This window comes from Protomyctophum parallelum (genome assembly GCF_964188405.1).
Source record: "Protomyctophum parallelum genome assembly, chromosome: 23".
In the NCBI taxonomy this organism is placed as follows: domain Eukaryota; kingdom Metazoa; phylum Chordata; class Actinopteri; order Myctophiformes; family Myctophidae; genus Protomyctophum; species Protomyctophum parallelum.
In genome coordinates, this window is record NC_139715.1 from 8,725,866 (window position 1) to 8,741,849 (window position 15,984).

Consider the following 15,984-nt stretch of genomic DNA (forward strand, 5'->3'; position numbering starts at 1 on the left):
AAATCACATATAGTTGCCATGCAACCGTTCTTTCAATGCATAGTCTCGCATATCCAGACGAACGGGGACTGTTATCACGGACCCCCAGCTGCAGATTGAGAGTGTGATTGCAGACCACACTAGCTCATGGCCTTGTCGTTAGAGTGTACGCCCTGAAACTGGGAGGTCGGCATTCGATCCCTGGCCGGGTCATACCAAAGACCTAGTCTAAAGTCTAAAAATGGGAACCAATGCCTCCCTGCTTGGCACTCAGCATTAAGGGTTGGATTGTGTTGGGCTGGATTGGGGAGGGCTAGATCAACTACAGGTGGCGCACGGCTCCAAGAGATGGGTCAAATACAGAGAGAAAATCTCACATACAGCAATGTATGTGACAAATAGTAGGATTTTATAACCGTATCCTTTTATTATATAAACCATATTACACCATTATGTATTGTTATTGTTACTACTCTCCTTATCTGACATTTTAATAAAAGTGAATTGCACTCCACCCACCGATCCATCCGTCTGACATCTAAATTCAATGAATACAAAACAGGTTCAATTCATTCCAGAACCAAAGAAGAGACTTTAGGGTGGTGGTGGTAACATCTTATTGGAACGGTATCAGAATTGCTTTTCAAAGCAGTAGGCAGGCATGCTGAAATTTGTTTTGTTGGGCGTCTTTTTAATATGCGATCTCTAAAACAGTGTGAAAGGAACCCCCCCCCACACACACACACACACACACCCGCACTGTGTGTTTCATAAACAATTTTCACAACAAGAATTGTGCACAGGAAGAACATATCCACAGCGCTTTTCACTTGGACACCGAGTACTGTAGCTGCTTCTGAAAGGTTAAAAGTTAAAACCATCAGTGTTGGGGTGCTCGGGCAGTGGTTGTGGGTTTGAATCCACCGTGTTGCCTACACAAAGACAAATTGGTCGCCTACACAAACACAAATTGGTCTGCGTGTTCTGGGCGGGGAGGGTGATAATTGTCACTGTACGGGCTGGGCCCGGGCTGGCCTGGCGGCCCAGACACCTAGCCCATTCTGACCTGAGATCAGGTCAATAACACACAATACAAATACAAAGTCATATACAAATAACTACGAATTCCATTTTCCTCTATCCATTTCCCATTCCAAGTGTGTTTGTCTTATAGTATGTAATGCCTGTGCTGCTGTTTTATAATAATAATAATACTTTTTTGGGTGAGTAGATCTTGTTGAGCTGGTCATTGTGAAAGTAGCTCTCAAGTCAAAAAAGTGTGGGCACCCCTGCTCTATGTCCTCCCGGTGGGGGCTCCTCACTGGCAGGTGAGTCAGTGGGATACATGCAGCGGCAACACAGAAATGTGTGTGGGGATGAATCAATTGGCATAACGACTAAATTGTGGAGAGAAAAAAAAAGCAAACAAAATGAAAACGTCAGTGTTGTTGGTTGAAATAATCACTTTCAGACAGCTGGTGGATGCTTTGTGTAGAAAAGGGAAGACACCGTTTATCTAGGACAAGCTACTTGTGAAATGCTTTTTAAGCAGAGATTAGAAAGAGATTGAGATAACGCACATGTTTGTTATTCACTGTGTGGGCACACGCACAGATACACAAACACACAGAATTCATTCAAACTGAAGGTACTAAGACGTGATGAATATAAAAAGACTTACAGCTGAGGTCATTCAGGTTCACCAGCAGCACGGCTGGCACCCCAGGACCTAGCGAGCGCACAAAACAACAACAAACAACAACCCCCACAATGGTAAATGTATATAGCACCTTTATCCAAGGCGCTTTACAGAGATTGTGCATTACATTCACACACACACCGATGCCGGAGGAAACCGTGCAAGGCACCAACCTGCACAGCGGGAGCAATTAGGGGTTCAGTGTCTTGCTCAAGGACACTTCGACACTAAGGGCCGATTCATACTCCTATTTTACCGCTGTAGTGCCAAAATGATTTCCGAAATGATGGTACCCGCCCCCCCCCCGAACCTCAAATGACGTCACATTGTAGGCTCTACAGAGCCGAACTGACTTTTATTCGTCTCTAAAATAGGAGTATGAATCGCGTCTAACTCTGGGGGAGCCCGGGTTCGAACAGGGAACCTTGAGATTCCTATCCAGTCAATCTTCCCCTGAGCCACTGCCTCGCCCACAATAACCCCCCCCCCCCCCCCACCACACACACACACACACACACAGTTACAGACTGTAACACTTGTGTGTCTGTCTGCAGAGTGTCTCCTACCTTCACAGTGCAGCATGGCATGCTCTCCACCGGCGCTGACCTCAGCGCGGTAGAAGGTGCACTCCTCCCTCAGCACACAGGTCACACACTGCCGTGGAAACTGGCCCAGGGTCTGCACACTGTCACGACAGGAGGAGGAGAGTGGAGGGTAGAGAGAGAGAGAGAGAGAGAGAGAGGACACAAGCTAGAACAGATGCTGTGCTGCACACAACATACCGTACAGTACATGCATACATACAGCGTAGTGGTGCACTGTATGTTGAGTGAGTGATGTTTCATCGAATAAGCCTTGTTCAAACTAGCTTTTTGGTCTTGGTTAGTCTTCACTTCACTCTGGGTGCGTTCGGAAATTCGTACTGAGCACACTGGCGTTTGTTTATTCAGTGTTTATTGTCGTTCAAAAATCGGAGTGCCCGCCGACCCCACTCAGAAGTTGGGGTTATTCAGTGTGCGTGCGTCATTACGGTGTCTCGAGCGCTCCCTGGGGGAGAAAGCTAAGCTAGTTAAGGCAAGCATTTAGTATATCACAATAGAGTAAAAAAGTGTTGGCCAATGTTTAACTGGTTAAAACAACCAGTTTTAACTCTGTGCGCTCTGCGACGTCACAGACCAGCGCACTAGAAAAAACAATTGCACATTCCCGGTGGGCATATCCGAACGCACGCTCTGTATAAAAGTGTATAGTCACTCGAGCACAAACAGCACAAGGCAACAGCAAGTGCTCATTATATTATCACAAGTCGAAGGTTTTGCCTAATGCCTAAAATTAACTAGGTTCATCATCTCGTTACGGTAGCAAATAACATGGAAATCTATAGCCAGCTCCCTTTGGGAGCTCCCTAGTGGGCAAATTGCATCAACAAGAGTGTCATATTCTAAGTATTGATCTACACGGGTCTACATGATCCTTCAAAACACACAGAGGAGTAACAATGACATCTGTCAACGTTTGCCAGTTCACATTCTATCCGTTCCATCCGTGTGCCAGAGAAAAGCCATTTGACAACCATGTGTAGCTAGCTCACTCCTCTCAGACAATTCATGTTGTCTTTTTATGTTTTTTTTCCCCCATGAATTAATGGCATATTTTACACTTCATCATATGACAGCGTCATGCAAAGGTAGCTAAAATGATTAGTATGCTCACAAAGCATTGTTGTGAGCTATGTGGTTTTGGACATACAGCAACGATATGAAACACATCCCTTCTGTTTGCTCTGTTGTATTATCTTACCTATGCAAGCCATTTATTTCTTTAGAAGGGTAGGCACTATAAGCTCAGGCTTCAGCCTACACCTTTTTGGTCTGTTTCTTTAGCAAAAAAAAAAAAAGCACTGTATTGATTTGTTATAATGACCAAAATAAATAAACTCTCTCACATCGGTCCAGATGTTACAAGAAACCCAAACATTCTTTGGAAATGCAATGGTTTCTGCTTTACGTTCCCTGCATAAATTATACAGCCTGCAGTCCCTTAGTTCAAGGTCATATGCTATGCATGAGTTCTATTAATGCTTTATGGTATTCGCGTTTAGGTGCACAAAGTCTCTAAGATGACATTCCAATGTAAAAACCATTAAAATGACATGCCACAATATGTCGTCTAATGTAAAAACCATCAAAAAATGATGAGGATTTTTCTTCTCCATAAAAGATGTGTGTGGGTTTTATAAATAATGGAACTTACGGAAGAAAAACAGTTACCTGTAGAGATGTCTTTGTTGAGGCGAGTTCTCTGTGCTCATAAAGTATCTGTGTGGAGGAGGAGGAGGAGGAGGAGGAAGAGGAGGGAGCAGAGCAGATGACAAGTAAAGGTCAAAGAAGAATATGACAGGCCCAGGCCGTAGTGTAACGGTCTGGGCACCGGACTGGTGATCCAGTCGCGGTGTGCCGCGGGTTCGACTCCCGAACCCGACACGGCCTTTACCGCATGTCATCCCCCCATCTCTCTCCCGTTTCCTGTCAGCCTACTATCTGTCCCTTAAAAAATCAATAAAAGGCGTAAGCCGGAAAAAAAAAAAGAAAAAAAAAAAGAAGAATATGACAGTCAGAAGAAATGTTCTGCATGTCTTCATGCAACATGGAACACAGCCCAAAAAAAATCTTCTAAATCTTAACGGTTTTCTGAAAAACCTATGTTTCTATGTCAGTGGTGCTCAACCTTTTTCATGTCAAGGACCCCCAGAATTATATGTAATCGGCCGCCGACCCCCATCTGAAAATGTGTAGTTTCCAGGAACCCCCCAGAAGCAAAGATTTGAGTTAAATAAGTTCGCTCTGAAAGAATATATATTCAAAGATTTGCACCACATTTTCACGATTTAGCTAGCAGATCTAGACTTGGTGCTGCGCTATGACCTTGTACTGTAGATCTGCTATTTTTCAATAGCTAAAGTATAACATAATGCTTAAAACACCAAAAGTGGTTCCTGTTCTGAAGGTGGTTTCATTACCGGCAACACTGCTGTATCGATTTACAACATTAGAGCCTTTATCCATGGTCAATTAAAGGTATATTCAGTGATTTCACTTAATTCAAATATCACTTATTTTTTTGTTTTGTTGTGATAATCCTCCCTACTATAGAGTGTGCTGGCCATATAAGGAGTTCCTCCCTGTCCCCAGTTAACCCCTGGGGGTCAAAAAACCTTAGGTTTCGTTTTTGACTCTCTATCCTGATTGGACGAAAGGCTGGGTCCCACAGCCAAAAACGAAACCTAAGGTTTTTTGAGTGAAATCACTGAATATACCTTTAATAAAAATAAATACGACGTGAGAAAATGAAAGGCTCTGTCATTTTCATCCCAACCGTTGCATTGACCTACAAGGTTTTAGATTGATTATTTTCACAATTTTTCACACAGTATAGTATGTAGAACTTAACGCCAAATATGACGAATATTGAAAATAGCCATTTTTAAAACGTTTTTTTATACTTGGACAACATGGGCAAAATAGGGTTAATGTGGTTAATAACAAACTAAATACGTAAATAGATAGATGAACAGATAACAAACATGAATTTACCGTACATATTAATTTCTATGACAAACAGAACTGAGCCTCACAGGAGATGGTTGATCTCGTCGTAGGATATGATCTCTGTCACCTCCCAGTCACCTGACGTCAAGTGACGCACTTCATTCTGGTCATTCAATGCGCACACGCACACACCACACGCACACACCCACAGTGTTATTGCAGTATTCTCCCATTATCACATTAAAAGTGATTTTATACATCTAAATAGCCGATCTGCAAGCTTACATACAACATGCCGCGATGCGTTGTACAACAGTTTTTCTTCGCTTGTGTGTTTTTAGTAAAATATTAAGTTTCAACCAAGAGCAGCTGTGATTTCTCAGCTGTGAACAATAATTGCCCCTAAACTGCTCTTGGCTTTTTGTATGTCTAACTTTTGCTTCAAGAAAGAAAGAAAGAATTTCTTAGTATTTCTGCATTGCGGTATTAACACTTTAATTTATTTAATCCGTTAAATTATAGCACCCAGTCGATTTATAGCAACGGAGCACTTTTACAGATGGACCGGATGTTGTTCCGGATGTGGCTGGAGCAGCTAGATGTAGCCAAAACACTCTCGATGCGATCGACAACAACGGGAGGTAAGAATAAATCTATCGCGACTAGCGACTGGACAGCGGAGGGCCGTCTAACACAGGATCTTCTTCTTTTATAATTAGACGGGATGATTTAGATCGCGAGTTATTAACGTTTTAAGATTCTCATTGTCGCCGGCCAAACAGGGGGGGAACATTTTCGATGACGTCTCACTGTTGCGCAACATCGAGGATTGCGCAACAGGCGCTCCCAGGCTGTGGAGCGATGCGATCCGTTTTCATATCAATAAACTTCGTCTTTTGGATAAAACTTCGTCTTGGGTGTCGGGCGTTACTAATAGAAAGGACGTGAACTTCATCCTGGGCGATTGGGGTGTTAAAATAAGCCACAAGAGGTCTCAGGTTACCGGTTACTGAAAGGGTCTCACTACGCCTCTCGGCCATTATAAAATATCAAGGTAAGCTGGAACCTCGAGTGGCTTGTTGCTTTTCTAAAACGGTTACAAATGTATAGCAATATTAACCTCAAAACTATTCCTAATTCACAAAAGTAGCTACGCTTTGCGCCGCTTTGCGCCCACCAGAGCGAGCCACTTCCTTGTTTTTACTCGGCCAGTCTCTGTGACGGGGGAATACGAGGCGCTTGATGTCTTCACGAGGCCGCCCGGAGCCACACGTTCACAGTCGTATGAGCGCGGGCGGTGCTTAGACACCCGCACGGCCAGTGTTTGTAAGGCAATCATGTGCTGCCCTTCCCCAGTTCAGCTACAGAGCTGCGGGATCAATTTAACGCAGCTGGGAATGATATAAAGTGATTGAAGGTGTGGATTATCGTGAGATTTACCATGACTACCAGCCAATCAGAATCAAGTATTGGGACTAACCGTTTTAGAATGATACTTTTACCTAAGCAAAGAATGTGAGCACATTTCATACCAACTTTATGCTTCCACGAAAATAAAAACATAAAATAAAAGATGAGAAAGACACAGCAGGGGGTCATTGATTGGTCACCTTCTTGGTGATCATGGCGATGTGATGGAAGTCACCCTGACCTCCCTGTCTCACCGGCACCGTCAGGAAGAACCTGCTTCCATCTCTGGAGAACACTGGAGACTGGCTCTGGGGGGGGGGGGGGGGGGGGGAAAGACAGACAGAAAGACGTGCTTTACAGGTGACATACTTTTTTGCATGGATGAGTTTTGCTTCAGTCAGGCTCCAAAGCCTTTTTTTGTGTGGCTATTTTCAGCATGCAACCAAGTGTAAAATCAGCCATTACGATGCCATCAAGGCCCGCCAAAAGACATTCTTTCATGTAGACAATATCAACTGTTAGATTTACTCGAGCAAAATATGACTAAAACTAACTAACCAACAAAGTTGCTGTCAAAATGAACACTGTGATAATGGGAGAAGAGGATAATACTTTCATTGTAGACAGACTGTAACATGATTTTCTTTTTCTACATTTGGCAGAATGGAATGTGAAAACATTGAAGCTCAATATCTCTCTGAATGCAGATGGTTAAGGTCGTCTGTATATCTACAGTCTGTCTGTATGTCTCGTAAAAAAAATAAGTGCCGTTGACAGCACAACGAACAGCTGCGTATTCATCCATACCTGCTTGGAGAGCCAGGCGTCTGAGCTCTGCTCGTATCTCTGCAACAAACAACGCACCATGTTCATGTCATCATTTCAGCAGGAATCACTCCGTTCTGACATCCAAGAAACACGCACGCACATCACGATAAAACTACATTCATTCACACTCCTAACTCTGACTGGGGAGGGACTCTGGGAAATGGGCGAGTAATTGCTCTGAGTCTAATGATCATTCATCCGGATGTGAAATCAAATCAAAATCTGTTTTTACTATTTTACTATGGCACACTGACCATCAAGAGAATTTAAACGTGGCACTTTATGTCAAAAAGGTTGCCTACCCCTGATTTAGAAGGCATTTGTAGAATTCTTTGCGCATTGCTCGCACGTGCCCAATACACACACCTGAACACAAGCTCCAGTGGTGGCGTCACACAGCGTCAGCACCGATGCATTCTGGGACCTGTTGAGCCATCGTACGGCCAAGTGTGAGCTGCTCGCCCACTTCACCATCACTACATAGAAGTCACTGCTGGACGGACAGACAGACAGATAATACAGGTAGAGAGACGGACAGATAAAGATGGAGAGAAAGAGCCAGAAAAACAGAGAGACGTTGATTGATTGTTCCAAATGTCTGACTTGATTGTGTGTGTGTGTGTGTGTGTGTGTGTGTGTGTGTGTGTGTGTGTGTGTGTGTGTGTGTGTGCATGCATTATGTGTTTGTGCGTTTTGTGTTAGTGCAAAAACCCAAAAGAGAAATTAGACGCTTGCCCGGGACCCAAACTACTGTATAGTGAAAATAGCAGATCGACAAGCTCACCATGCGCCACACTGTGAGCTTGTAGATCGGTTATTAATTTATTTTCAATGCTACTTAAACCTTTGTTTTCTAATTTATTGAATTTCTTAGATTCCTCTTCATTCATGAAATAACTTTGAAAGATCAATGAATTTGTTTTTAATTCATGAAAAATGTTGCTTAATTTTGGAATGTTTTTTTTTATTGTTTTGAAATAAGAATAATTATAAACAAAATATAGGAAACAAAAACAAAGGGGGACCCATACATTAACACCTTGAGGGTCCGGGCCTATTTTTCTTTTTTTTTTAAGATATTTCTTTGCGGCTTACGCCTTTTTATTGATTTTTTAAGGGATAGACAGTAGGCTGACAGGAAACGAGAGAGAGATGGGGGGATGACATGCGGTAAAGGCCGTGTCGGGTCCGGGAGTCGAACCCGCGGCACACCGCGACTGGATCACCAGTCCGGTGCCCAGACCGTTACGCTACGGCCTGGACCGGTCCGGGCCTATTTAATCCATTAATAAAATGTGCCCATCGTCAGCAAACGCCTCTAGGCTGTAGAGCGATGCGATCAGTTTTCATAGCACTAATTTGACGGAGATTATCAATCTCCGTCTCGGGCACATGACCGTGCACTTGACAGTGATTTACGTCATGGGCCCCGATGGTGATAATGTGTCAGCGACCCAGTGTTTGGTAACCAGTGAAATAAACGTAACACTTTGAGGACTTTGAATTATTTAATCCAACGTTCTCCCCTGCTTAATACGCTAAACCTGCTATTTGTTTAATTTGCCGTTTTTTTATAATTAAAAAGAAAGAGCGGATTTGTCGTGGACCGGAAATCAAGCCATGCTCTGGGCTGCTAGGGCTTCTGGGAAAATGAGCTCAATGCAAGTGGTCGGTGTGTTTGTTTGGACTACAACATGCTGTGGATGCTGTTGCCGTTTCGCATTGTAATGGCGGCATGTTTTTCTCTTCAACAACAAACCATCGGACTATTTTCTGCCGGACTTTCGTGGATCAAAGCTGCAAATACTTCGACGTATGCTCCAAAGGTAATAAGACAATCTAGGCAGCGTAGAATATTGGATTAACCCATTCTGACCGGGCACCCATTTTGGTGTCGGCATCATGTTATGCTTTAGCTATTTAAAAATAGCAGATCTACAAGCTCATATCGCGCCACCGAGTGGCGCGATACGAGCTTGTAGGTCTGCTATTTTTGAAAAATCAAAGAACGACTGACATTTTTAGAATCTGATCTCAGGTCAGAATGGGTTCATCAGACCCAGTGTTTGTCCGGCGGAAACCTCGTATGAATCTGATCTCAGGTCAGAATGGGTTAAGCATTGAAATGCGTGCCGTGCCGTGCAGCACAGGTGTGAGCGAGGTGTCACCTGGACGTGAAGTGATGAGGGGGCATCAGGTCCTGGGAGTGTGTGGCTCCGAACAGGTTGACCACCGACAGCCTCACCGCCGGGTTGGTCTGACCCGCCTGGAAACAGGAGACGCACACAGGAAGGTTCAGGCAGGCACGACGGTCGGTCAATGACACAGCGTCCGTTTTAACACTCCGGTTAAAAGGAACACCGGAGATTCCACTCCGAGCACACAGTGTAGGTTTAGGTTTTCAACAGGGTTTTTTTTTTCCTTCCTGGTTTCGGCTGATCCTCTGCATCTCGAAGATAGCTTACAGGACGGGCGAACACTCGCGCACGCACAAAGCAGGGAGTGTAATCGGAGAGAAGAACTTGACTAAAAATAGTTTTATTTTGTTCAAAAAACCTATCCGACAGGACTCTGCAGGATGGGGTCACTGGATAATTTGCACTGTAAGTACCCGCCTATTAGAACTGAGGCAGGAAAGATACGTTTGTTTGATCAAAGTCAAATGAGTTGCAGGCTAAACTATAACTTATTCGATTAATCTCCTTAATTTCAAGAGGTGGATAATGGATATGCTGTCTATGTCCATCTCATCCTATATTCAAATTCTCTAGGGAGGGTAGGCGTGCGGACGGACCGCCATCACAAATGTTAACCGTTGGTCTGATCCCCACCAAACTTTCACAAACACTGGTCATATGGCTATAACTGGCTATAACTCGGTGGCTATAACTCGGTGACCATTGCTCTGATCAGCACGATCTAGGACTGGATTTGAAGGCTGCATAGTGTTTTTAAAGTACATACGGTGGCACAAATGTGAGCAAGATCTTGGTATTGTACTTGTAGTCCTTTGAGGATAGTCTTACCATGGGGTATGGGTATTGTAGTCCTTTGGGGTAGGTGCTTCCAGTGAACTGGGGCAGAGCCATATTGGGCACCCGGCTGTCGTTGATGGCAAGGTAGGCCAGTTTGTCCCCGTCAGGAGACCACCAGTGGGCCAGGTGGGAGTGCAGGATCTCCTCTAAGTAGCAACCCACAAAACAAACAATTTAATCAATTTATTTTTGGAAAAACACACCCACAGCCTCACTACTAAAAGAAAGATACTCCATCGGCCTTACTAATACAATTAACTACTTACTATTAAGAGAAGCTCCTACCTCTTCTCTTAGCTCCTGCACAGAAAAAGTGTGTCGTATAGCCATTCAGCCTCGACAGTTAGTCCCGATATTTGCTTTGTCTGTTTGTTTGTGTGATAAAAGTGTGATTTTAAGACCAGTTTTCTTCCTAAACAGCTCAGTGGTGACTCTTGCCACAAGTGTCCGCCCTGATATTGGCAGGTCAAATGGGACCCAGATCAAAGGTTGGATTGGGGGTAAGTCCCTGAGTCATACTAGCTTCATGTCCAGGACGTGTACTAAACTTATACATCATGTCCAGGGGGTGTACTTGCACATCATGTCCAGGGGGTGTACTTGTACATCAAGCCACCTCACGCTACAAAAACATTCTCATTGAGAGTGAATGGAATCACTACTTTCGTTTCCTCGATCACAGAGCACAAATATTTGGACCACAACCAACTCCTGTCAATACTGTAATCAATCGTGCTAACCTTCATACAGCCAGTCAGCCATCCCGTTGAAGATGACCCCCTCCATGCCCGAAGAGGTGATTCGCAGAGACTTGCTCCTGACGTCCGGCTGGTAGTAAATGTTGTTCTCAAAGATGTAGACCTGACAGAGAATGAGGCGACCGCAGCACACAAACAAATCCAAGAGTGTTAACCCATTCTGACCTGAGATCAGATTCTAAAAATGTCAGTCGTTCTTCGATTTTTTTCAAAAATAGCAGACCTACAAGCTCGTATCGCGCCACTCGGTGGCGCGATATGAGCTTGTAGATCTGCTATTTTTCAATAGCTAAAGCATAACATGATGCCGACACCAAAATGGGTGCCCGGTCAGAATGGGTTAATTCAACCACTTAAATTCTATAACGGTGGAAACCTCATATGCCCAAAACAGTTATACGTCAGGATTCAGATTCAAAGATATTTGCAGATCTATAAACTCGAAACGCAAGCGTGAAGCAACGCGTTCCGAGCTTGTAGATCTGCTACTTTTGTGTGACACTGTACAGTATGAACAAGTGATGGTGCATTAATTTACGGGGGAAAATTTAAGTTGGAATCGAAAATGTTTTCTGCATGACAGAAACGATACTTCATTGACTGGGGTCCTCCAGGGCTCCATACCTGGTTCCCTCCTTTTCTCTCTCCACACCACAATCTCTTCACTTCAATTCAATCTACAAGTTTAACAGTAGCTAAAAAAAAACCAGTCTTGTGATCACATATGACGGTCAGTCCACAATAGAGTTGGCCTACCCTAGCAATAGTTTTAATATTTCCTCATTTTCTCTTTTTTACCGCGTTTGAAATGCATTATATTTTTGTATGCTCTCCTCTCATGTCTTGTCAGTTTTGTTTCGTGTTCAATGTCTGGGGGGACTACGGATGGAAATTAGCATCTCTGCTAAATCCGGTGAATTTACGATACATTTTTAATGCAACGTTCATTAATATACTCTGTCCCGTCCAAATAAATAAATACAGTAACGTAAACAAACTAACAGATGTATTATTTATGATGCTAGTGTTCATGTGGCTGAATATCGTTCTTCTTATGTCCATACTTTGTGTTCTTTAACCCATTCTGACCGGGCACCCATTTTGGTGTCAGCATCATGTTATGCTTTAGCTATTTAAAAATAGCAGATCTACAAGCTCATATCGCGCCACCGAGTGGCGCGATACGAGCTTGTAGGTCTGCTATTTTTGAAAGATCGAAGAGAGACTGACATTTCTAGAATCTGATCTCAGGTCAGAATGGGTTAATCAGACCAGTGTGTGTCCAGTGGAAACCTCGTATGAATCTGATCTCAGGTCAGAATGGGTTAATAAAGTAACGCCCTACTTGGTTATACCACAGCGTCACACAAAAGCATCATCAGCAGATGTAGCAGATCTAGACGCTCAGAACGCGTCATTTCGCACCACGTTTCAAGTTCGTAGATCCGCTACTTTTTATATATTTAAACAAAACAAAACAGAACAATAACCGTTTTGGACATATGGGGTTTCCACCTGACAGAGGCATCATGATCCATTCCACATTAACACGGCGGGGGAAATGGTGCGGATGCAAATTACACAGCAAGTCCAATCCAGCAATCTGGCTTGAATGATCGACGTGGCAACTCTCCCACTGATGGGAGAGAGAGGAGAGACGTGGCAACTCTCCCACTGATGGGAGAGAGGAGAGACGTGGCAACTCTCCCACTGATGGGAGAGAGGAGAGACGTGGCAACTCTCCCACTGATGGGAGAGAGGAGAGACGTGGCAACTCTCCCACTGATGGGAGAGAGGAGAGACGTGGCAACTCTCCCACTGATGGGAGAGAGGAGAGACGTGGCAACTCTCCCACTGATGGGAGAGAGGAGAGACGTGGCAACTCTCCCACTGATGGGAGAGAGGAGAGACGTGGCAACTCTCCCACTGATGGGAGAGAGGAGAGACGTGGCAACTCTCCCACTGATGGGAGAGAGGCGAGACGTGGCAACTCTCCCACTGATGGGAGAGAGGAGAGTCGTGGCAACTCTCCCACTGATGGGAGAGAGGAGAGTCGTGGCAACTCTCCCACTGATGGGAGAGAGGAGAGACGTGGCAACTCTCCCACTGATGGGAGAGAGGAGAGTCGTGGCAACTCTCCCACTGATGGGAGAGAGGCGAGACGTGGCAACTCTCCCACTGATGGGAGAGAGGAGAGTCGTGGCAACTCTCCCACTGATGGGAGAGAGGAGAGTCGTGGCAACTCTCCCACTGATGGGAGAGAGGAGAGACGTGGCAACTCTCCCACTGATGGGAGAGAGGAGAGTCGTGGCAACTCTCCCACTGATGGGAGAGAGGAGAGACGTGGCAACTCTCCCACTGATGGGAGAGAGGAGAGACGTGGCAACTCTCCCACTGATGGGAGAGAGGCGAGACGTGGCAACTCTCCCACTGATGGGAGAGAGGAGAGTCGTGGCAACTCTCCCACTGATGGGAGAGAGGAGAGACGTGGCAACTCTCCCACTGATGGGAGAGAGGAGAGTCGTGGCAACTCTCCCACTGATGGGAGAGAGGAGAGACGTGGCAACTCTCCCACTGATGGGAGAGAGGAGAGCCAGCAGGCAAACAGTATAAACCACAATGCATCCCACCAGAATTTGAATCGTGTATGGCTGCAATTATGACGATAATTTCCTCGTGCAATTAGTGTGTTGATGGATGATATGAAAGTCAATGGTTTAAGGACAAATTAATACTTTGTATTTTTCTTTTATCATCGTCCTGTAATGTAGGCCTACTGTTAAATGTCCTGTTCTTATGTTAGGCGAGTAAATCTATGAAAAAAAGCACCTTACCCTAAAAAAATTGCAACAAAAGGTTTCTCAACAGTTTTTTGTAGTATTAGGTGTCCCTAATAACATACTAAAAGTTTACCAAAGTTTGATCACCCGAAAGGTGTTATTTTCAAGATGGCGTCCAAGATGGCCTAAAAACCATTAAAATAGCCTAACTCCTTCATTATTCATCCTAGACAAGTACTTTTTGTGTCTAACCCTATGTTTTTGGGGTCTAGGAGTCCATTGAACTTGTTCAAATTGCAGAGATACAATTAGATAATTGTGAAATCCAATATTGTGTTTGTGACACTGTTAAAACCCTCTGAAATAGTCACCAGTTTCAAGTTAACTAAACTAAATATTTAATAAATGTCTGAATATTTATATATTTTTTGGAATAAGGTTTCAAGATATCCTCAAAACACAACAAAACTAATAGTCACAATTTTCAGTAATTCAGAAGGTTGTGGCAGAGAATATTGTCAGTTGATAGATAATAGCCTACATGATTGCAATATTGAAACGTTTTGGATAGCTTGGTGGATAAACTTTGGCTCAAACTACTGTAAATAATTCATCATTATACACCCCACCCAAAACTAATTTCTGGCATTATAGAGCGTCGCAGTCCCGCCCCCTTTCATGACGACGCCAGGCCCAGGAAATAATTCCCAATGCATTTTTCCCATAGACATTTAGAAACTTATTTATTGAAAGACATTATAAGCGTCGTACAAAGCCAACTCTTGTCGTGACAAATCATGACAACAAACACAATATTTTGGACCAAACAAATAATTACAAAGAAGAAAAACAACAAGTGTTGTAATCTGCTGTTCTTTTCTACTTTCTAATTCTTTGTTTGGCCCAAAACATTGTGTTTAATATCATGATTTGTCACGACAAGAGTTGGCTTTGTCCGCAGTGTAAACATCTTTAAATAAATACTTTTTGAAAAGTCTATGAGGAAAATGAACAGTGATTTCTTCTCCGTCTCTCTCGACGGGGCGGGACTGCGACGCTCTACTTACTCTTAGTGCAGAGTAGTCAGAACCTAAGTCTCTACCGGGTGCAGAGGGGAGTATGATAGGTGGGGTTGGGTGAGAAGGTAAAGGGGGGTCCGGTCTAGAGTTTAGTGGGCCTAGGGTTCCCCTCAGGTGGGTACAGGGGAGTATGGGGAGTGGGGGTCACTGGATTTCTCCCTGGGGACTTGGAGCACAGAAGAGCAAAGTTAAGAAGACCCTCATGGTCTTCTCCTCTATGCATGTCTGAGGTGGCTCATACAGTACATGTCCCATTAAAGCTATGGGGCACTTGAGAGCTTGAGAGATTGGGGCTTGTCTGTCCCTGTGGTGGTAGTTCTAAGACCTCCATGTTGTGATATTGATTAATATGGGGGGTGGGTTCAATTAATCGATTATTAATCGGCAGAGCTGTCGACTATTGTCAACATATTCCCCAATTTCCACTGAGATTATGGGGTGAATGAATGTGGCCAGACCCATCTTCTCTTTCTGTCATAGTGACATAATATTGTCCTGCATCAGATCATGTCCAAATCAGGTTCTCCAATCTCCAGTAGCCTCTTCAGTTTTTTGAAGATTTTTTGAGTGGTGCAACCACTCCCTTATGGAGCTATGTGTGTGGCTGGCTGGGTCTGAGCACTATGTGTGTGGCTTGCTGGCTGGCTGGGTCTGAGCACTATGTGTGTGGCTGGCTGGCTGGCTGGGTCTGAGCATAGATAGATAGATAGATAGATAGATAGATAGATATTATAGCAGTGACTGACTAATAGGGGATTCACACTGAGACGGACTGAATCCGTTTCATTGGAACCGTTTCTGAATACGGTTGCCTGGTCCCCTATGGCCATGATTCACATTGCCCGAGATTCAACAGCGCACCCGGGTA

General features: G+C 44.2%; 1 protein-coding gene across 1 annotated transcript in view; it reads right to left on the reverse strand.

Annotated features, from left to right (window-relative positions):
* LOC310853872 (inactive dipeptidyl peptidase 10-like) overlaps positions 1–15,984 on the reverse strand; it is a gene marked incomplete at both ends in the record, with an annotated part of 61,946 nt that overhangs the window by 13,972 nt on the left and 31,990 nt on the right. Inside the window, 10 exons of the mRNA XM_083758346.1 lie at positions 858–911; positions 1,661–1,708; positions 2,245–2,363; positions 5,313–5,389; positions 6,837–6,944; positions 7,444–7,482; positions 7,831–7,954; positions 9,633–9,730; positions 10,491–10,645; positions 11,240–11,360. Of these exons, the coding sequence (XP_083614472.1) occupies positions 858–911; positions 1,661–1,708; positions 2,245–2,363; positions 5,313–5,389; positions 6,837–6,944; positions 7,444–7,482; positions 7,831–7,954; positions 9,633–9,730; positions 10,491–10,645; positions 11,240–11,360 (943 nt within the window). The remainder of the gene's footprint in view (positions 1–857; positions 912–1,660; positions 1,709–2,244; positions 2,364–5,312; positions 5,390–6,836; positions 6,945–7,443; positions 7,483–7,830; positions 7,955–9,632; positions 9,731–10,490; positions 10,646–11,239; positions 11,361–15,984) is intronic.